The sequence below is a fragment of the Numenius arquata genome, chromosome 9 (genome assembly GCF_964106895.1).
Source record: "Numenius arquata chromosome 9, bNumArq3.hap1.1, whole genome shotgun sequence".
Lineage (NCBI taxonomy): Eukaryota > Metazoa > Chordata > Aves > Charadriiformes > Scolopacidae > Numenius > Numenius arquata.
Genome location: NC_133584.1, coordinates 58148072 through 58171424, shown reverse-complemented (window position 1 = coordinate 58171424; position 23353 = coordinate 58148072). Strand labels below are relative to the sequence as shown.

The following is a 23353-nucleotide window of genomic DNA, read 5'->3' as shown; positions in this document are numbered from 1 at the left end:
GAAGGAGACTTTGGAGCAGAGCCCTTGGTGGTATCTTCCATTGCTCCTCATCACCCTTGCTGGGTGGATAATACACCTTTTGGCTCAGAGGCAGCGACGGTACCTGCAGTGCAATGTGATGACGGGGTAGGGAGGAAGAGCTTTACGTTAGGGAGGACGTGGAAAAAGTCTAATGTGAGAGGTTTTTTTCCTTTCTGCTGCCTCTTCCCATCCCCAGCCACCCACTGCCACGTGCCCTCCGAGAGCGACTGCTGGCCGGCATCTCTCCAGAGCCTCAGCCGGTCCTTTCTGCAAAGCCGGTGCCTCGCAGCAGCTGAGGTATTGACTCTGTTAACAGGTGACACATACAGTCCCCCTCCAAAAAAAAAAAACAACAAAACAAACTGGCTGCTGAATGATTCCTCCTCCTGCCTGCTTCGCTTCAGGCGGCTTTTCCACTTGCACAACTTTTTTCGCGTCTTCATAAAGTAGCTAATTACGCTTCGTATCCCAAGTGCCTTATGTTGCCATGTAGTCTCCCGTACGCTTGATCTGTGTACTATATCAGTAGCTGAACGCCCTCCCTCTTTACAACGTATGTACAACATATGCTACATTTATGTGTTTGGGTTTTTTTTTTTGTTTTCTTTTTGATAGAGCTACCAGTAAAAGGGACAGTTTGTTTTGGAAGCATTTCCATGTGTTCTTTTTTTTATTTTTTATCTTAACCTATAGATGATGGGGCTTTTTTTGCCCTTCCCTATCCTTAGTCCTCAGAAATCCCCATCCTTCTCCTGTTATACCCAAACGTGGCAGGTTTTTTCAGTTTTTTTTTTGAGCTGAGCCTTTGCTGTAAGGCAATATGCGCTGTCATCCCAGAGGTCTGCAATCCACCCTCCCTTGGAGGGGCTGCCACGGGCTGCTTCTGTCTCTGTCTTCTAGTGCCAGCACCATCCCTTGGCTGCTTCTACGTCTGTGTCATTTCTCAGCAGACCGAGCCTTCTCTTCAACCCAAAGAGCTTTTTCTTTCCCAAACTGGGAGTATTTTCGTAGCAAGCCCTTAGTGGTCGATCTTTCCTTGACCGCTCTCCATACAAAGATGCCGTGAGTCCACTTCCTTTGAGTGGATGCTCTTCTGGTGCCCCATCTTGACAAGCTCAGTGTCTTCTGCCAAAAAGGTCCAACCCCGACCAGGAGCTGTTGTCCACCACAGTGCAGCAAGTGTTAAGAGACTCTGTAAGTCTTTACTTTCAGTGTAACGCTATTGCTTGCACCCTTCCTGTGGCCTTGAGGCTCCTTTTGTAGTCTGTGTCCATTATCCAACCTAAGAAGGTCAGGGGTTGAGTAGTCTGCGATTTTTTGGTGTGAAACCTAGTGGTTTCCTGCCCTAGCCTAGAAGAGCCGTGAAATACCAGCAGTAGTTCTCTCTTTTTGTCTTAGATAGTTGGGGAATAGGCTTGGGAAGAGAAAGGGGCAGAGGAAGAGCAGATGTAGCATTTCACATATTTTTGAGTGACTCTCATGGGGCATTACAGTTGCAGTTGTTTGTTTGTTTGGGATTTTTTTTTGTTTGTTTAGGATTCTTTCTTCTTACTCATGGTGTTTGGGTTAGCAGTCAAGAAGACAAGTTCCGGTTCCCCCGTAGGTCCCCTTTACTTTTAATTCACCATTTAAAAATGTATTTTTGGCGGGCTTCCTGGTTGGAGGGAAGAACTTCTACTCTAGGATGCCTCCAAGTGACTCTCGAAGCCTGTAGATACCCTGCCTTTAATGCAGCACGTGGGGCTTTACAGCAGCCTCTGGCTCTTGCCTTAGATGAAGGATTGGTAGATGGACCCCGACTTGCGTCAGCAGGAGATGGAGATCATGGGGTTGGATTTTACAGCCTTCTGCCAAACTTCACGAGTATGTCCTAGATGGTTTGGCAGGCTTTAAACTGTGAAGTCATGTTACTTCGCCCTGGGGCTGCGTGTGGGGTTTTGCTGGCAGCGGGGAAGAGCGGCTGCTGTCGAAGCCAGGCAGAGGCACGTAGGTTTTCTTCGAATAGAGTTGAACTTGAAGGACCAAACTTCAGCAAAGGAACTTGAGGAAAATTTCTGTTCTTCCATATTTATACTCTAGTGCAAATTTCCTAATTTTGGAGGGGAGGGGGGGTGGAGGGGGGGGAAGTAACAGTCTCTGATATTTTATCCCGTTCGTTTCACTCTTCCTGTCACTTAAAAGTTTTGTACGGATTTTGTTTGTTGTTGTTTGTTGTTAAATGACTTTTGTGATAAACTCGACAAAAGTATTTTTCTGAAATAAATAAATAAAAGGCATAGATTTCTTCCATCGCTGCTGTCCGCTGATGCTTTATCGCCCTGCTGAGCTTTGCGCGTTTCCAAAGCAGCCTGTGATGGGTTGACTTGTCTCTCTCTCTCTCTCTCGTGTCACACCAGACCAGTCTGGTCCCTTTGGTGCAGCCTCTTGTGTCCTCATGTTCCCCACAGCTGGGGTTCATCTTCTCGCCTTTCCTGTGTCCACACCATGGGCAGCTGCTTCTGAGTGAGTTATCTGTGGCTGCCTTCATCGTCGGGAGGGGAGGATGAGGGCATGTGTAGGATCTGATTTATCTGATGTGGTTTAGGGGCATATTTTATGGTGAGCTAAATTGTATACTTTCTGCAGCTGGCCCCAGGCTGAGTATTGGGTTACAGTTTCATAGCATGCGCAGAGAACAGCTTCTGACTTTCTTTTCGACAGCCTACAGCTCCAGTAATTTCATCTCTTAAGTTCTTGGTCTCTGGGAAAGCTGATTAAGGTGGCCTTTAGAAGTTAGCCTTTTGTCAGCTGCTGCTTGGAAGGCACCTCGTGCGATGCCAAGCCACGCTTTGAAGTCCGAGGTGGACCAGAGCGAGCTGTAGCAATTCTCGGTGGCAGCGAGCAGCAGCGCAAAATGGGCCCAGAAGGGAAGAGGGGTGACCTTTCCGAGCAGGCAGGAGGGGGCTGTCATGTGGAGACCCTACGCTGTCTGAGGGGAAGTGGGAATCCACAGCACAAAAGCTGATTTAAATCAGCGTTTTGTTCCAAAGAGCTTTGCTCTCTGCTGTCTGCGTGGTGGCTGTCTTTCATACGCGCTCAATGGCAAGACCTGGCAGGTGTCATCCGGGGTGAGAAGGTCCCTGCCACATTCACCTTCACGGGGAGATGAGCAATGTGACTTTAAGTGGAGCACGAGTATCATAACTCTATTGCTATGCCAATTGCTACTTTTCCCTTTTCATCGGACCTGTCTGGTGAGATGACAGGTTGCCTAAGATGGGTTTAGATGGTATCTCAGCCCCCAAACCATCCTCCCAACCTTTGGATAAAAAAATGCAAAGCTGCTGTCAGCAATTTGGGTACAGACACCTGCTGTCTCCACAGCTATGTGACAGCTAAACTCACCATTCCCTCTCAAGTAAACACAAAATGACAGTTTTGTGGGGTTTTTTTTCCCCCTCCCTTTAATCCTTAGCTATTCCAGCCATTGAGGTACTTCTATTTAAAGCAGATTTATTAACACTTTTATAACAGCCATGCATTGCTTCCATTCAGACTAGCAAGGGTGAGTTTATCATGGTCCACGGCAGGGCTCTTAGATCTTCTCGCGTTGCAAATAACAATTTAAACTGGCAGTCTGCACTGCTTGAAGGTGAAAGGCCCCTTTCGTCTCTGAAAGAGAAATCTGAAGTCATTATCACTCCGGGCTTCAGCTCTAGCAAAGCCTTGCTGTTCTGCATTCAAAAGTTGAGAGATCAAGAGGAGAACTTGGCTTTGGTTCTCTGCAGTTTTTTCTGCCGTGAGTTTCATTTCAATATCCAGCAGTTGTGAGGTCGAGTTCGGTGATAGCTAAAAGGGCAGGGAGAGGTTAGGAAGGAACAATGGTTAACGAAGTAAGGGTGCAATTAGCTTGGTGAGGAGGGGAGGGAGAAAGTGAGCGAAGCAAAGGTGAAGACTAGAGCGTCCTTTTTGAGGTACGGTGTCTTCAAGTCAACTCAGCTAAGAGTTGTATTGCTGGTCTTGTGCTTCAACTTCTGGGCGAAGATCACGAGGCGAAGGCTCTGAGGAAGTCATTGTAGTTTATCTTGTCTTCTCCACAAGAACATAGGTCAATCAGCTGGGGAAAAAAAAAACAAACACTGTAAAGAGTTGGAAGAAGCTACAAATATTTTTTTTTCGGGGAAAGTGCCCAGATGTACCCCTTGTGTGACAGAGCAGAAGATCCAATTCCCCTCTGTGGAAGAGCCTACCACCTCATTAGCCCTGAACCACAGGTAAGATTGAATGCTTATAGGTGAGACTAATTTATGCAAGGAGAAGAATTAAAGTGTTTTGTTTGAGTTTCATCCTGATTGCCTTCTGAGTAGCACCACAGCGGCAATAAATCCGCTAATAATCTAATAATAAATAATAAATAAATAATCTAATAATAAATTAGAGAGGTGATTCTGCCACTTTACTCTGCTCTGGTGAGACCTCACCTGGAGCACTGTGTGCAGGTCTGGAGCCCTCAATATAGAAAGGACACGGACTTGATGGAGCGGGTCCAGAGGAGGGCCACCAAAATGATCAGGGGGCTGGAGCACCTCTCCTATGAGGACAGGCTGAGGGAGCTGGGGTTGTTCAGCTTGGAGAAAAGGAGGCTCCGGGGAGACCTCATAGCGGCCTTCCAGTACCTGAGGGGGGCTACAGGAAGGCTGGGGAGGGTCTGTTTACAAAGGCCTGAAGCGACAGGACGAGGGGCAATGGTTTTAAGCTGGAGAAGGGGAGATTTAGATTGGATATTAGGAAAAAGTTCTTTACCATGAGGGTGGTGGAACACTGGAACAGGTTGCCCAGGGAGGTGGTTGAGGCCCCTTCCCTTGAGATATTCAAGGTGAAGCTCGATGAGGCCCTGGGCAACCTGGTCTAGTTGGGGGTGTCCCTGCTGACTGCGGGGAGGTCGGACTAGATGACCTTTGGAGGTCCCTTCCAGCCTGGACCAATCTATGAATCTATAAATCCACAAAAAAACTAAAGCATGACCACAGACCGACACAGGCACAGGAAATCTTTCAGAAACCCCATAGAAATCCCTGCCAGAAGCGGGGTGGGATCAGCATATCTGAAGAGTTACCAGTCTCTGATGTCGCTTCGGTGTGTGCACATGGCGTAAAGCAAAGACACAGGTAATTGAGCTCAGCGCCAGCCATGTTAATGAGCCGGTCCTGGTATCCAGGCCTGACCCTGCGTTGTGTTACAGAGCTATAGCCTTTGTATGCTTAAGGGGAAGAAAGAGGGGTTTTGTTTCTTTAATTGCATAACTAATCTCCTTCTGACACCCAGGAAGATGGAAAAGGTCTAATATCACAGCTCCTTGAAAGGATTCTTCTTCCCCTCGTCGCCTGGAGACAGATTTACTGGGGTTGCTCTTGTGTGACTGACAGCTGTGCTCCTCTCCATCCAGGCAGCAGTTAACCATCATCTCCCATATGTTTCACTTCTGAGGGCTCTGACCACACCGTTATTAAGATCTCAAGAGAGAAGAGGGATGCTTTTAGCGATTAGGTGGGGATTCAGACACGAAGGTTTGGCCTCAATTGTCACAGGTTCCCCACATGCTCTTGGGCACGTCACCGCATCTCCCATTCTCGGAGTGGGAGCAGAAAGGACTGTCACTACCCTCTGAATTCCTCAGGGCAGAGTGGTCCCCGGTGAATTCTAGTACAGCATAAGCCCTGGGTGCTGGTCAAATGCCTTTTTTCAGTGCCCATTCAGAGACATAGATGGCCTGGGCACCTTTCTAACCACAGCTGTGATGCTCACAGTTGGCTGGTTCAGAAAATGTGGGGTTTTTTTAGCAAGGGACATACTCCCTCTGGTTTCTAGATTTCTTTAAACTCCGAGTCTGCCTCTATCGGCCACTAATCTACTGCGTATCACATTATGCTAAGAAAGCATCCTTGCCAGTCATATTCCTGAAAGGATCTTCCATCCCCACTGGATGCATTTTTCTCTTCAGTTTCCCTCACATTTTCTGCTCTGTGATCTCCACACGCTGGTGGCTCATAGTGCCCAGCAAGCCTATGTTTTAATTGTGTTAACCAAGTTGTTATGATTCTAATTTCTTTTTTATTGTTATTATTTCTTGGTACAATACTCAGTTCTCAAATCTTCAATTCAGTTGCTGTTAAACTCAGAATGCGTCTAAGCTTTCCTAAGGCTGATTCCCTCAGCACCTCAGTGTCATCTCGACTCAAGCCCAGGTGTGCTTAAGTCATGACAGACCCTCAGTAGCTCTGCAGTAGCTTGTGCCTGGTCTCTATCGTGATATACAACCTCTTCTGCTCATCTCTGAGACCTGGGCCAGCAGGTATTTTCAGGCTCCACATAACAGTTCTTGTGAGATCCCACCCGGAGCGCTGTGTCCAGCTTTGGAGGCCTCAGCGCAAGGACATAGACCTGTTGGAACAGGTCCAGAGAAGGGCCACAAAGATGCTTCGAGGGCTGGAGCACGTCTGCTGTGAAGACAGGCTGAGAGACTTGGGAGTGTTCACCATAGAGAAGAGAAGGCTCCAGGGAGACCTTATAACGGCCTTTCAGTCCCTAAAGGGGCTACAGGAAAGCTGGGGAGAGATCAGGGATTAGAGCCATAGGACAAGGGGGAATGTTTTTAAAATGAAAGAGGGGAAATTTAGACTAGATATTAGGAAGAAATTCTTTACTGTGAGGGTGGTGAAACACTGGCCCAGGTGGCCTGGAGAAGCTGTGGATGCCCCATCCCTGGAGGTGTTCAAGACCAGGTGGGACAGGGCTTTGAGCAACCTCATCTAGTGGGAGGTGTCCCTGCCCATGGCAGGAGGATCTAGATGATCTTTAAGGTCCCTTCCAACCCAAACCATTCTATCATTCTATGATTCTATGACAACAGGGCAGCCAAACACTAGGGTGCTCATTTTGGGGGCAACCTGGGTAAAATGTCTTCCCTTTACACCAATCATTATCTCCTCCTTTAAGACACAGGCTCAGTCCAAGAGCTCAGAGGCCTTTCTGAATTGGGACTCTCTTGCCCTTTTCTTGAAGCTGTTCCCCTCTGTAGGTAGAGCAGCTTTTTTTCTCACCTTGCTAGGGTTGGTTTGTAGAAGAACTTTTGGAAGAACTACAAGAGAGGAATTCAATATGCACAGCACCCCTTCCTTCTGACCTTGTTAACCAGAGAGGCATTGGTTGGCACACCCAAGCTGTCACAAAGGGCTAAAAATTTGGCTTTGTCCAGGATGCCAAAGCCATCCTCATCGCACTGACAAAACGCCTCTTGCATGATCTTGCCATCCAAGGACTTATGGAGCTTCAGCTCTTCCCGAACCTGCCCAATTAATTCATCCAGTTCCCGCTTGCCGGTCCCAAGTGTGGGGCTGTCACTGTAGAAGAAAAGAAGAAGAGGATTTCATGTAAAAGCTACTTCTGGCAGCCTTACTGTGACATTTGTGTGCTGGCTGCCCACCATGGCTGGCCAGACTGTATTTCTGAATAGACAGCAGGCTTCTGGGGTGCTTGGTTTTTATGGCAAACCCATCTCCACTTGGACTTGGAGATGAAGCTCAGTCTTCATCTTGGAGCATTAGGTAAACAATGGTTAATGAGCAACCTGGTCTAGTGGGAGGTGTCCCTGCCCGTAGAAGGGGGGTTGGAACTTGATGGTCTTTAAGGTCCCTTCTACCCAAAACGTTCTATGATTTTGTGAAACGATTTTCCCTTTAGTCTGTGAGTGCAGATAGTAACTGACTCTAAAGTGTCACATGAGGCAGTCGGGTTGTTACTGGGTCACCCCAAATGCGTCCAGACAGCTGAAAAAGAGGATGTGGTCTCCGCTCTGATGGGCTGATAAACACAGCCAGAGCAAATGAAATAAAAAAAAGGCTCCACCAACCCTCCACTGAGCCTGCAACTATCTAGTGGCTCAGGCAGATACTGTTAGCAGCATCTGTTACAGTTAACTGCGGCTGTCTTTTGGAAAAAGATAACTTTTAGCTGAAAATATCTCTGCTGCTGAGCCAGAGCTGTCCCACAAGGGTTTTGAGTCAGCAGCAGCCACGACATTACATTGTGCCCACTTGAACCCCTCCGTATGTGTCCAGACACAGGCTCTTGGAGCTGAATAACCAGCTGAGAAACCATTAGAACCATTAGACATGGGCTGGGGCCCATGGAGGCTGCTGGAAATGCCCTTAGATGTCAACCCTGAGTCTTATTTAGCTCCACAACTCCATCCTTTGAAGCCTACCTGTTGGCAGCCTCCTTTGCCACCTGCCGTGGGCGAAAATGATCCCTCAGGGACTGCAGCGTTGCCGCAGGGAAACTCTCTGCGTTGCTCTCCATATAATTAAGCACGTGTTCATCAGCGTCAGTGATAACAAACCTGTGGCCAAACACTGGGGAAGAGGCATTAAAGAAAGCAGCGTTACTTGCCCTTCAGCACGGGTAAGTCACTTCATTGTCCAGGAGAGAGCACGGTTCCTCTGTTCCAGGTTTGAGCGAGTTCTGCTGTTTGTTTCAGTCCTTGAAATGTGAACAGTTTCACTGAATCAAAGGGAGTTTTGCTGCAAGAAAAGCAGCTGCTGAGAGCAAAGTCCCTGTGCTTGGGCCTAAAATGACTCCCCCATTAGCACTGGTGTGTTTCTAAATATTTCAGTATTACATTTATTTCCCTTACAGGATAGATTTATGGCCTTTGCTGCTGGTAGTGATAGCTTTAACCCTTGTGAATCTTGGCCAGCCCAAAAATGTAAACTGAACACATACTATGGAGAATGTAACTCTTTTCCTAATTATGTCAGAGGTCCAAACGTGACAGTAACAGAGTTATATCAATGTACACCAGCTGGTGATCTGGAAACTGAAACGTGATGAGAGCCAGAAGGAACAGATCTTTCAAGGGAAGAAAAGTATATGCACTATCTGTGCAATAAATGACATATCAGAGCAAGCACTAAAAAGCAATGCTCAGAGAGTATTATCAATCCAGGCTGGATTTTACCTTCAATTGTAGAACCGATGGTGAAGTCAGAGGGCCCATAGTACGTGGCATTCTCTACAGTAGAACCTGGTTTGGCAACTCTGGTCTTTCCTAAGTATTTTCCTCCAATGATGCCGGAGTTACGGACTTGGGGTTCATAGATGCTGATCATGTCATCGGAGAGGAAATAAGAGAGAATGAAACGACGCTTTCTGTCCTCGGGGTTTGGTGATTCCTAGAGGAAAGGGAGTGGCTTTGGAAAAGAACATTTCAGCCAGGTTTTTCTTTCCTGGGGTGTTTTGGAGCACCTAGTAACCCGCTCATAAGCACCCAGAGTTCATAGCAGTTTTTAGAGCTGACTAACCAAAGCTCTTGATGTAGGCCAAAAGCTACAGATGTGCTGAAATAGCATAACAAAGCCCTAGGCAGTGTTAAGTATCTGAATTTCAAAGGTTACTTGCTCTAGTCAGGCTAAGAGAAGCAGATTCCGGGCCACAGTGAACAAGTATATTCAGTGTTTCCACAGGCTGAGTAACCCAAGAGAAAGGAATATCCTATATGGAATGATTCATCCCAGAGAGAGATTGGCTGTAAAATTCAGTATTAAAATTATATTTTTCATTATAATGGGTGCCTGAGAGAGTGCCAGCTCTTAGTCACAGGAAGACACTCCCCTGACACGCCAGTGGGTTTACTTGCTTAGTGTAAAATTAAGTGGATCTGAACTCGTCAGCTGTGACCTTTAGGAGCTCCTGCACAATAGGGAAAAGAAATCAGCCCTCATTCACCCTGAGTGTTTGGAGAGGGCAGGCACCAGGCAGCGCAGGAAATGCCATCGCTGCCGCTGGACGTGCCAGAGGCTCCTTGCATAAACCAACTGTAAAAGCTGGCACAAAGGCCAGGGGGCCTGAATGCCGTTGTCGTGGGTGGAAAGCACCGTCCCCGTGGGCTCCCCGGCTTCTGCGCTGGCACTCGGCTGCTCTCCTCGCACGGCCCTTTGCTGGCTGCTGCAGCCAGGACTAGCCTGGAGAAGGACAAGGTGCTGGAGCCAGCAGCAGGGAGACAGCAAACTCACACTCGTGGTGGTGGTTGAAGGCAGGCAGAGGCACAGCGCCCAGTTGCAATGCTGTTTCAGTTAGGGCCATCTGTCACGTGCTGATGTCAGTGGGAGTTTTTCCATAAATGGCTGTGGTTTTGTAGCATGACTGTTTTGTACTTTTTCGGCCTTGTTTTTTTTTTTTTTCCTACCTTTGCATGCTACTAATTGTCACAGCAAGCACACAATAACCCAACGGCACTTGAGGGTTGCTCGTGGCGGCTTGGGGAACTCTCTTTTCACACTGGCACAGAGGAGAATTTGCCAACAGCCTTGTCTTTTCCTCCCATCCTCTGTCTCTACAACATCAGCTGGCACTATACTGTCAAGGAAAGCACTTACCAGGGTTACCTGGTATCGCAGCACCTTGAGGTGATTCTCTAGCATCTTAATTATATTTTTCCGGGGAGGCTTTGGAAATAGAGAAAAGCAGTTCTGAAGAGAGTCTTCAACGAAGCCAAAACCATTATAGGGAGGAATTACCTGCATCCAGAGGAGATATCAATCATAAACAGCCAAAACTAAGAACAAGACTATTATTTGCAGGATTGCTTGTCAGAAAACATCTATTTGGATAGAAATCTTCCGTCACCAGGTAGCAATAGCTGTGAAATCCTGCCCAGTAGAGATGCTAGTAGCCTGGCCATGTGTTGGACCCCTAACTTATGGAAAATATTTAAGAAAATCTGAAATTCAGAAAGCCAGGTAATTTCTCAGAATAAAGTGACTATGCCTATACTAATAACTAAACCTTCCTGTGCACAGGAACTCAATCATCTACGTGGTTACACTGTTATCCTAATCCCCATCATGTTTATGGTTTAGGCCAGCTAGTTCTTCAAACCATTCCTAGGCTCAATCTGTGAGGTAACAAGGGCTGTGACTGTCCCCAGTAGGCAGTTTGGACCTGCCAACCCTGTTTTGGAGAGTGAGGGAGAGTTTTACAGTATGAGTGCGGCCAGACTTGTGCCAGTTGGATTCCCAGCCAAAACCAAACCCTGACACTGTTTAATTTTTTAGTATAGACATAACTGGAGTTCTTCTCTCACCATTAGCGAGTGCTTTACAGCATTAGAAATCAACAGTTTCAGAGGACTTTCACTTTAATGTCGATTATGACCATTCTTGCCCTGTCTTTTTCAAGTTATTTGCTCTTTTCTTTAGGCTGAACTTGTTTACTATAGTTTCTTAGTATGCTGAACCTATACTGTAAGAACTTATACCAACTGCTTCCTTCCATCCTGTCCTTTGAGGAATTGTTTGCAGTACCTGTGGAACTTCCTCAAGTGGTTTCTTGTTTATTTCCACTGGCTGGAAGTCTGTGATGCCAAATTTGTCACGATAGAAGTTTCGTGTGAACTCATCGCAATCATAGATGAAGAAGGTGCGTCCAAGGAGGGTGGTAGATTTGCCAACAGCAAAATCTTTAGCTGTGAACCACTCAAGTACCTCGTGATCGGAGATCTCCATCACACAGCTTGGGAAGGTCTCTAAGGACAAGGGAGCAAAAGGAAAAATAAATCCATCAGGTCGATGTTAACATTTCCTGGTGAAAAGGGAAACGAAAGCAAGCTGTTGGTACTGCTGTCCTCCCGCTGTTTCCCAAGAGATAAAGAATTTAGTGATCATTTAAAGAACTTTTATTTGGCCAAAACCTGACAACACTTGGAGTGTTCTCAGCAAAAATTCTCCAGATTCAGTGGTATCTACCCACCAAGACACTTCAGCACAGATTTTCTGGCCACTTTAAACTTACTTTTCTTGTCCACGAAGGTTTTGGGCAAGCGTTGGCGTCCTATTAGTATTGGGAATGGGTCTCTACCGTCATTTTGCTTGTGGACTTCCCGAACCTCCACTGTGTCATCTGCCAAATAGTAATGGATGATGAAAGGCCGATTCTCACCAAACATGCTGTTAGTGTCATCCCACATGGCGTAGAAGCGAAGGACCTGGGGTGGAGAAAAAGGAGCCAGAGAAAACAACCATGGATTAGAATTACTAATGTTTTGTCTGAAGGAAGTGGGTGGAAATGAGTTGGGTGGTTGGAGGCATCTCAGCAATCTTCTCTGCCAGGTACAGAAGAACCGAGCCCTTGTACTGTGTGTACAGGGATGAATGGGTGGTTGAGGCAGCAGTGGGAATGGCAGCAGGGGTCTGGAAAGCTGGACAGTCCTGGCTTACCTTGAAAGCAGAGAGTGCGAGAGAACAGTTTATGCTAAGGCAAGAAACTTAGTTCAGGAAGAATGAAGAAAAATGGGAGGGGGGCTAATGATTAAAAAGTAGCAGAAAATAATTGCCCAGGAGTAAGTAGGGAAGTAGTCCTAAGGGAAGTGATTTTTATAATGAGACTTAACACAGCAAGGCAGAATCTTGTTTTGACTCTTAAACCTCTTACAGGTTTCACAGCCAATTCTTCACTACTGTCATGCTGAGGAAGGCAGAGGGGAAGGCACTCAGCAGTCCTGGGGAGGCTGCATTCACTGCAGACACCATCTTATTTCTGCTGAGTGGAAATATCATCTTGAAATGCCACAGAAATAGAACTTCACGATTCAATGCTCAAGAGCAACTTGGTCTAGTGGAAGGTGTCCCTGCTTGTGGCAGGGGGGTTGGAACTGGGTGATCTTTAAGGTCCCATCCAATCCAAACCATTCTATGATTCTGTGATTCTGTAAGTTCCCCAAGGTACAGCTCCTAAACAGGCAGCCCAAGAGCTGTCACGGGCAGAGTTAGCCCAACACAGGCTTGAGTCACTAAGGTTAAACAGGCAGTAAAATGGCAGGCATGGCCCAGCTTGCATCCACACAGCAAAACTGTCACCTCCCCTCAAAACAGGAGGACCATATCCAAAGCCACAACTGGATATGACCCTGACCTGTGCTAACTAACACCTAGCTGATGGGCAGGAACTGTTTGATTGATAGCTGGTCAGGGACAATACGCAGAACTCAGGTTGTGTCCTGGCTCTGTTTTATTCTCTAGTATAGATGTAGTCTATAGGGCTTCTTACTTTGTTGCTAGGTGAAGAGGATCCAGAGGAGCAGGGAGGAGAGCATTAGTCAACTGTGTTCAGAGGGAGAATTCAGTCAGAGCAAGTGACATTTGTGTTTGTCTGAAATTGTTCACTCTGGCACCTGGCATCAGTGTTTTGGTGTAAGAGAGGAGTGGATGCCGCACACCCATTTGTTTTAGAACTGCATCTGGCCCTATCTTCTAACATCCTGAGGCAGGTGGCTTATCTCACCCCAACAGAAAGCAAGAGAGGGAGGGAGGATCTGCAATCCAAAGAGAAGCTGCTCACAAGGCCCAAAGCCCGGTAAAAAGATAAAATATTTTCTTTCTTACAAAAGCCAAGAAAGGAGCAAAACAGGATTCTGTTCAGTGGACTGAGATTTTTTTAGAATCACAAAACTCGGGTTTCAATAACACTTATAGTCTGTGATGTGGATAATCACTACCAGACCTCTCACCTGCTTGTCGTAGGTCAGAAACTGTTTGAGCTGGTCGAAATCTGATGGCGTGACGTACTTGCGTGTAGGCATTCGATGCAGTTCGGTATAAGGATCAAAAACCATTTCCTCTGGAGGGTTCAGTTCAATTCCTTGGCTCTCCAGGAACACCTAGGAAAAGTCATCTAAGCTATTAATGCTGCCATGAGTTCTGAACGTAAGAGGTAACTAGAGATTACAGACGGGCCGAGATGAGCGTTGACGGAACACTAAGACCACCAGGCTGCAGGAGTATCGGTTCTACTGCAATAGCAAATACAATAGAAGATGACCAAGATGTTTCTCTTTAAGCTTTGCTTACCCTTTAATTACTTAGGGCAGTCCTGTCCACAGCACCCTAAGTCAGATTTTACTTGATCTCAAGTTTTGCTTGGCCTTAGGGCTTTAAATGGAGGAAAACTGTCAGTAGGTCTCCTTCATTTAAATGAAAAAGATTAAATTAGTGCATAACTGTGGACGTAGTCAGTCTGAATTTGCAAGGGACCTAGGGCTCCCCAATACGTCAGACCATGGAAGTTAGTTGTACCCATACCAGGCCCACCGAGGCCCCTCAGGCCATGAGGATATGTTCAGGAGAAGTACTTTTCCTTCAGAAAGAGGACAATGTTTGTTGATGAAGATATTTTTTGCTTGCCTCAGATACATCAACAAACTCTGGGGTATTACTTGTGTACTCGCATCAGTCACTCAAAACAATCCATCAATGGACTTCTTCCCTTTTTGGCCTTGGGAAGTGGCCCATGAAAACATTCAGCCAAGGAAGCACCTATGAAAACATCTCCAACAGGCATGTGAGATCACCCTGAGGACTCACAAGGCAGGTTCACACTTCCAGACTCACTATTTTCTTGTCTGGAGGTTGCCAGTTAATGATGGCCTTGAGATGCAGACCCATCTAGCTCATTTCATGTTCTCTGTCAACCAACCAAAATTAACATGAGAACCAGCTCTTTATTTGATGTCAACTGACTGACCAGCAGAGCTGGCCCCACATGTTCTCAACAGCCCCATATATACCAATATATTACACATGCTTGGAAATATTCCTGGGCACTGAGGCCAACTGGCAAGAAACCGCGTGCATCTAAACCCTCTCAGCCTCCAGGACAGGTGGGCTGCACGTAACTCATCTATTGGGAATGGTCCCTGGAGCATTCTAACTGCTGGACTGCTCCTGGGAACTGCTTGGAAGAATAGTAGTTGACCAAGGCTGAGATTATACCGGGGACAACCTAACAGAATACCATTATACTGGTATTTTTTTATTATTTGTTATTGGATTGTTATTATTTCATTACTGGTACAGAAATAGCCAGAAATAGCAACACAGGCAATGAGTAAGCTCTCTTAGAAAGGTCAGTTCATACCACGATTCTCAACCCACAGATCATGACTGCTCTTCTGGCTTGGCTGTAGATGGGTGCAGAGTTACTGACTGCATTCCCTTCCCCTATTCTTAACAGAGGAGTATGAAGTCAGAAAAGAGTTAGGATCAGTAATTTTCCGCTCATGTATGCACAACGTTTCATCCGGACTCTACAGAAATGTGTGTAGAATTTGTATTGTAAAGAGAAGTCCTGAGGACAAAGGATGGACTCCCAGTGGTCCTGGGGCAAAAATACTGAGCAATTAATATGCCCTCAGCAAATATCATTCCTTGAACCCCCCATTGATCTGAAGAAAGAAGTCTTCACAAAAAGCAAAAGGAAAGATTGCAGACAACCATATTGTGAAAGATACAGATGCAGATTACTGGAGTCTAATGGGTCTGTCCACCTGTAACACCCAGGATTCTTGGTGTCAGTGTTCTCTGTGCAAGCAACACACCTGTGTGAAGAGGTCACAGTCGACTATGCGGTACGTCCTGCCATAGATGGTGATGTTCATGCCCCGATTCAGATCTTTCCAGTGGTAAGGATCCCCATGGTTATTCTTGGGCACCCGGTGGCGTCTGACAAGTTTGCCTTGAGGAAGACCAGAGTTGTGCACAACAGGCTCTATGACGGACATGCTGTCATCTTCCAAGTAGTAATAGATACACACTTGACGGATCCGGTAATGCTCTTCTGCGGAGAGAGGAACATCTTCTTGGAAATAGGCATCAAACTTCAAAATCTGCCAAACGGGGGATTTCCCAAAGGGAGAAAGAGAGAAACAATTTGAAGACCATGATTAATCTATTAAGACAAATAATTTATTTGTAATATGCTTTGCCAATGCAAATTTACTGGATTGTAATCTATAAACTCACCAAAGCCAAATGTAGCCTAATCTGTGACTGATGGCAGAGGCATTGTGAGGGCTTTTATCAAAACCTGCCTTTTGAAAATTTGATGCTTTTGAGACAGGTGTTAAAAATACAGCCTTTTCCCTACTCCTCCCTGATCACCTACTGCCAAGGGCTTGGTTACTGCCAATAATCTAGTTTTCTGACATACATGACTTTCTTTACTATTGTCAGCTTTGCAGACCAATCAAGCCTTGCATACTCAGCCTACACCAGCCCACAGACCTCGGTAATTAAGTGATGATAAAGCCAGCAAGTCCCTACTATCTAGCAAAAGTGCTTCAAAAGGGACCATGACTTCCCCCAGCAGCACTGGGGCTCCTGCTGCTCCTCTGGCTTGAATGAAGGGGCAGAGAAGCATCTGACAGATTAAACGGCAACATCTACATTACTCCAAAGGAATAGCCTCAGTAATTAACACGGCACATCTGTTCCCCAGACTGTCTCACAGATGGGCCGAGGGTTGGCTGTGAGCTGCCTTTCCCAAGCCCTGTGCACGCTCGGGTCTGCTAAGCCTCGCACGCTCCGCAGCGACTGCCCTGTCCCTGCCTGCGGCTGCACTCGCCAGCGTCCCGCCTCTGCGGCTGGCCCATGGAAAATCGAGGGTCAGCTGAGGAACTGCTCAAAGCAGACACAAGGCCACCTCCGAGTCCCATACGATCACCAAGATATAACACAGGGAGCACTAAGGGAGCAACACAGACCGCAACACACTGTGATGACAAACATAAGCATAAATAGACCACAGTTTAACGGTCTGACAAGGTCCCCATTGCAGACTGTCCTTTACAGTTTAAGCTCAGTTGCAATCTCAATATAGTTTTGGAAAGGCAGAAGGCCAGGCTGTGGTTTACAGGGCAATGGTTATAAACTGAAGCTTTTCAGAGTTAATCAAACTTCTTTTCCAACGCCTGCTGGAAATGCTCTAGCGTAACTTGTGGGGAATGTCTTACATCGTTTACGTATTATAATCCTCCTCCCGAGCAAAGAAAGCCTCTTTCAGTCTGGGGTTCAGCTGTCTCTGACTAAGGGCTATGGCATCTGAAAACTGCTGTACGCTGTCCCGTGAACCCTGGAGCTGACTGTTTATGTCTCCGGACTTGGCCGGCGATATTCCTGGAATAAGCTTCTTTATACCTTTTTGTCAAAAGCCACGTGTGCTGGAACGAAGCCTGAAGGTGGAGCCTGCCTGGCCGGCCCATAGGTCAGCGTGGGTCTCACGTTGGATAATTCGTCTAATTCAGCTTGAGAAAGCTGATTCACGTATAGTCGCTCCCCACCGATCCCCACTGTTGGCAGCCGAAAAAAGGCAAATCCATTTCTGTAGCCCAGTGTCTGGGACCGATGGAAAGATGTTTTCTGTGGAAGGAAATCCAGCTGTTAAAATACTGCATGCATTTAGTAGGTATGGTTACTGAAAGCACAGAAAAACAGTAAAAGTGTGTAATATGCAGAATGCCTTCTCCCCCCCGCATTTTATTATAACCTACTGCAGCAGTTATTTACAATCAGATTTCAGACTTAGATCTGAAAAGAAGGCTGAAAAAACAGTAAGAGGCTGGAGGAATAAAGCATCAGAGTGAACGCAGAACTGACACAGATTCCCCAAGAGCTTAAATTACTTAATTTCCCTATTGCCACCATTCTCAGTGCCTAGAACGGGGTGACAGCATTTTATCTACTCCAGTATTTATCTTACAAACTCTTTGTTCCCTACTCCGTGTTATGGCAGTACAGAACATAACAGAACCTCACTCTGTTGTTGCCTTTTGGTGCTCCCTTGACTATTACACCCTGTGCACCTTCTGTGTTTTCCGTCACTATTTATTTTGTTAGCCCTCTCCTGGGGATGACATCCACAGGATTTTCTTCGCTGGGCTAAACCAAGGTGTGTCGTGCTCACAGAAGTGCAATTATGAAACGTACCAAAGCACATTTGCTGTTTCACCACCTCTCTCCACAGTTTTTGCAAGGGTCACACAGGCAGTTGCATGAGATGTAGGGCCCTTCCAGCTGAAATTATTCTATTCTATTCTATTCTATTCTATTCTATTCTATTCTATTCTATTCTATTCTATCCTAGTCTAGTCTAGTCTAGTCTAGTCTAGTTTATCCTATCCTGTCCTAACCACAGCGTAAGCCCCTATAGCACATTAATGAGAAGCCTTATAAGACAAGAAGAATTGTACCCGTGCAAGCACTGTATAATGTTGGCTATAGGATTCACCTGCTATTTTTTCTCTTATTGGTTTAACCTTGGTTTTGAGCTTCTTGGAGCCTTTCATCTATCTTTGCTACCTACCTGACACCAGCTACTGAGCCATTCTTCAAGCTAAATAATTATCCAGATGGCACAGGAAGATCCCTGCTTTGCTTAAGGACACAACACAAGAAAATGTCAGTGAATAGGACCTGATGTCTGTCAGCCCAGTCCTGTTCTTCACTACTGAAGATTAGAATCACAGAACCATAATCAAGATTAGGATCAGACTTGAGTGACACCAAGCTACTCAACTTGTAGAGTCCACCATGCCTGGTTGCTCACCTGCAACCCTGAAAGTATTTAAAATAACACATCCCACTGGGCTTTCAACACTTAATGCTCCAGAGAAAGCAGGAGAAATTGTGAGTCCCTGCTAATAAAATCCCTGACTTTACCTTGACTTTTGCCAAGTAAAACAGAGTTATACACATTTCTAGCGCTGAAGGAACAAGCTTCAGCTCCTTTTACAGACCCAGACTTGCAATCAGTCCAACCTCAGGCGTACGAACCACTTCTCCCCCCCTGCTCTCACCCCTTACGGTTAAGCCTCTAATCTTATTTATACCTTCAAGGCCCCACTTGAATTGCACATAATTGCCTGCTTTCTCTTTAAACTGGTACTACGGATCTTGCAGTGCTGTGGACAGAGCAGTGAGGAAAACAGGTTCAGGTGAAAACAAGAGAGTTTACTGAAGACATTAACAGAATGTCCTATAAACATCAGCCCTGCCACAGAACTGCCCTTTCCTTCTGTTAAATAAATACCAAGGGAGAGCTGTGGGGGAAAAAAAAAAAAAAAACCAAAAAATCAAGGAAAACCAGGAAGTTTGGCTTTAAATTGGGCAATATCAGTGTTGTCAGAAGTGCACGGGCTTTTAAGGGCCCACGGTTGCCTAAAGAAAACATCTCATAAACTCATAAGTCTCCCAAAGTCGATAGGCTCTCCTAAGTGAGCATGGATGCCAGATAACATCTCACAGTATCAGGTGACTAACGTAAATTTAAAAGGGAAAACCCAGAATGTAAACTCCTGATCTCAGTTGCTGCCAGTCCATATCTGACGAAATTCCACTGAATTAAGTCCTTCTTTTTGCCAAGTCTATAACGCTTCGTACAAAGGCCGTTCCCCCTCCCAGTGTCTCCGTTCCTCTGTCACACAAACACTAAGCAATAACAACACCATTTTATTTGAACACAGAAGTTTTCTTCAGCACTTCTCAGCATTCACTTGGAAAACAAGTATCGCTATGCCCATTTTACAGACCGGAAAATTGAGGCAAAGTGAGTTGCTGGGCTACTCACTAGGGCTCGTCCTGAGGAACACTGCAAAGCCATTTCTGGAGTCCAGATCTCCTTAAAACATTACCAACATTTCAAGTTACTCTAAAATAACGCTCTGCTCTGCTAAATCCCGTGGGTGTTTCTTACATACACACGGCACTGCTGAAGTCAGTAGAAGCATTCACATGACTAAAGCAGGCAGGATTTTACTGATAGAGGAAATAATATTTTGCTAGGGGCAGAAATTTGCATTGCAGATTTCCGAGACGTTACAAATGATATCGAGCAAATAATATTATTAAGATGAGAATAATTCTGAGATAACCTTTATTACTGCATGATTAAGAGTATTCATTACGAGTGAATGACTCCACTTCCCGTTGAAGAACTCAGTCGGTGCTGACTTGGAAAATAGTTTGATCGTTCATGCTGGAAGGCACCACCAAGACCAGTACAGAGACAATTTATCGTTGGGTAACCCTAATCCACACACAAGCAGAATAAAGAAAATAAAGGGTCCTATTTAGGAAAACAGAAAAAACTGGGGTCCCACAAAAGCATCCAGAGTGATCTGGACAGGGTTTACCAAAGCCCATCATGACACAGCCCTTGTCAAGAGCACATCACACAACTGTAAAACAGGAATTAGTGACAATACCACCACTGATCTCAGAAACATAGGACAATATCATCCTAAGGGAGTACTAGATCTCTTCAGTGTTGTTAAGATCTTCTAGAGGTTCCTCCCCACTCCGTCTGAGGAGCAATCAAGAGTTACCGAAATTTCTGTCACAAGGATACCTAGGAAATATTGTAGTGTCCTCTAGAAATATCAAGAGCATTGTGGTGACAGGAGATGGAAGGGAAGCTTTCCTCTTTTGGGAGAATAAGCATTTCCACTGAAAATCAAATAAGCATGAAGCCTGTGTCCCAGGAAGTTAAGTGATATGGGAACAGCAGAGTGGGCTGACCTGCTCACCATCCCTCGAAAAGATTTGCCAAAGGGTAGACTGGATAGGTAAGAGGTTCTTTCTTCTGTAGAGCACAATCTAGGGGAGGTATCAGGAAGACATGGAAATACTTGTTTTGGAGGTGTCAGTTTTCAATGGGAATATCAAGGTCAAGGAGTACTGTCCCAAAGTACGTCTCTATTTTTTTTGCAGTAGAGCATGTCCTATGTCAAATGTTCATGTGCAAGTACACGAGGTTCCTTATCCTGCAACACCAGAGCACACTGGGGCATTGTTTTCCTGATGACCAGGCAACTTGGAGGTATTGGGAGGGAGACAGAGAAAGAAGGGGCCTCACCTGGAACACTGAACCTTATGGAAAGGGAGGAGCCTGTTCTTAAAGCTATTAAGCTCCAGGGAAATGTAAGGCATGGCCTGGTCGATCTGTTCCCTACAAAATTCTGGGAGCATCGCTTCTGAGGGGAGCAGTCAGGGTATTGGTTTCTCACACTGGCATTAGTAGCATTGAGTTGAAGTTGAGCAATGATGTCAAGACTCAAGATATTCGTTCCCCAGGGAGAAGGAAGAGCAGAGCTATCAGCTGCTCTGAAACAGTTCTGGAAGGAACTCAGGGACTATCAGTTCTCATCTGCGGTACTGCTTCCTCAAGACGATGTTGGAAGGATCTGGTGTTATCAGATCCTCAGTGTGTGGGCCACTGGGAATGGGGAAAAGGAAAGCTTGCTTCCTCATTTAGGTGTCAATTCAGGTGTGGAGGATAAGGGTAACACTACTTCTTCTGAGGAACTTCTTCTGAGAAGCTGAGGGGTTCTCACTTCCTTGGCAGGATCCTGGAGGCTGTGGTGGTAACAGTTCTGTGGAGGTTTACCAGTTCTCTGAAGACTATCAGGTTCTCAAGTTCCAGACCATTAGTTCCCTATGGACTATCAAGGATTCAGTTCTGCAGGCAATACCAAGAGAGCATTTGTGGAAGTATCAGAGCTTTGGAGGAGGAGGTATCAGGAGAGTATTGGTTGCTCAGGAGATTGGTGACTTTGGGATGTATCTGTCCCACTAAGGGTGGTGGATGGGTCCAGGACATACCTGTTTCCCTAGGTGTACAGCGATGGGGTTGAGGATTAATTCCTAGTGGAAGACTGCTTGAGTGTTGGACAGTGTTTGTTCTCCTCAGTTCAAGTCACTTGAGGGGTTATCAGGTGCATTTAAGGGTCCTGGTTCAAGTCAGTATCAGAATGAGTAGTAGTTTCAGAACACATCAATTTGGGAAAACTGAGATGGTTCAGAGAAACAAGAGTTTCCCTGGGAGAATCAGGTTTCAAGACTGTAAAGTGAATACGGGGATCCTCCTTCCTTTGGGGTACCATGTGAACTGGTGGGGTAACTATTGGATGGATTCAGGGGTACTGGATCTCCATGGGATGGGTTTGCAGATAGTAGTTCTGCAGTTACAGGGAAAGCTTTTGGGGACTCCAATGAGGCTGGGGGAACTTACCTCTCCAAAGCTATCAGGACAACTTCAGGGGTTATCAGATGGGTGCAAGATGCAATGGGTTCCTTGGGGACAAGATTAAGAGTACCAAGTGCCCTGGAGGGTGGACTCTGGGATACCTGATCCCCTGGGAACAGACTTTAGATGATAACAGACTTTAGGGAGTACCAGGTCTGCTGTGGGTGGGGTCAGGAGATACCGGGTGGGGTCAGAGAGTTCAGGTCCCCCAGAAGTGAGTTCAGCAGATATTTGTTTGCTTTGGGAAACCTCAAGTCCCCTGGGGGAGAGTTCAGTGGGTATTAGGTCTGCTGGGGAGCATCAAGTGAGTTTACAGAGCACCAGGTCCCTTGGGAGTCACTTCACAGGGCACCAGGTCTCTTGAAGGGTGTCTGGTGAGTTTAAAGGATTTGAAGGTTCCTGGGATATGGGTTCACAGGACAACAAGTCCCCGCAGAGAAATTAGGTGAATTTGGGAGGTACCAGACCTCTTGGGCAAATTAGACAGTGGTGTGAGGGAATAGATGGTTCCCTTGGGGTGGGTTTAGGGGGTAACATGTCCCCTGGGGGAATATTAAGTGATCTTAGGGATATCGGGTCTCCTGGGGAGTTAGAGGAGGGGCTAAAGGAGTACCAGGTTCCCTGGAGGTGTGTTCAAGGGGGGAGCTGGACGGGGCGTAGGTCACCGACGGGACCCTGAAGCAGGTGGGGGGTGTAGAAGGGGGATTCTCAGGGGGGCTCTCAGTGGGGTTTGTGCTAGGCCAGGCCAGGCCGGGCCGGGATTGGGGGTTTCCCGGGGAAATGGGGGCAGGGAGTCCCCGGGAGGACGGCTGCGCTCACCATGGGGTCCCTGAAGGCGTAGCCTGGGAGGAAAGGCAGGCCCGGCCACGGCTCCGAGCTCATGGCGGCGGCGGCACTCCCTCCCCGGGCCCCGGCGACGCCGTCTCCATGGCAACCGCCGGCCCGGCCAGTGCGCGGGCGCGCCGGGGCGCTTGCGCATGCGCATTGAGCCGGGCGGAGCTCCGCGCATGCGCGGCGAGCGCAGGGAGGGGTTGCCGTGGCAACGGGAGGGCGGGAGCGTCGTCGGTGGGGCCTGTCCGAACCGCGGGCGGGGGCCGCGGTGGCCGAGCCTCCCCCAGCGGGCTCGGAAAGGGGCTTTTCCCCACAGTGTTGAAAAGAAGCAGTCCCGGGAGCAGTGGAAAGCATTAATCCTGTTTTCTTACGGATTTGAGCGCTCTTCGGCCTGCTCCTGCGCAGGCCGCCGCCATGTTCCTCCTCCCCCTCACGCCCAGCGGGGGACTTGTAGCTTCCCACAGCGTAAACTCGGTATTGCCACTGGCAGGCCCTCACTCCCTCGGCACAGCTGGGCTGTGTCTGTGTTATTAACATCTCCAAAACGGGTGGTGGCATCCAGGCCGCTTTTGGAGAATTGTGCTTGCCCTCTGGTGCATCCAGGGGGAGGAGC

General features: G+C 46.9%; 1 protein-coding gene across 1 annotated transcript; it reads right to left on the bottom strand.

Moving 5' to 3' along the window:
• Positions 1 to 4045: 4045 nt before the first annotated feature.
• EFHC1 (EF-hand domain containing 1) lies at positions 4046 to 22791 on the bottom strand. The gene is given in 11 exon segments (XM_074153534.1): positions 4046 to 4117; positions 7184 to 7372; positions 8242 to 8411; positions 9017 to 9230; positions 10434 to 10574; positions 11361 to 11581; positions 11848 to 12040; positions 13562 to 13711; positions 15428 to 15715; positions 17025 to 17246; positions 22729 to 22791. Coding segments are annotated over 11 exon segments (1923 nt in total).
• Positions 22792 to 23353: the final 562 nt, after the last annotated feature.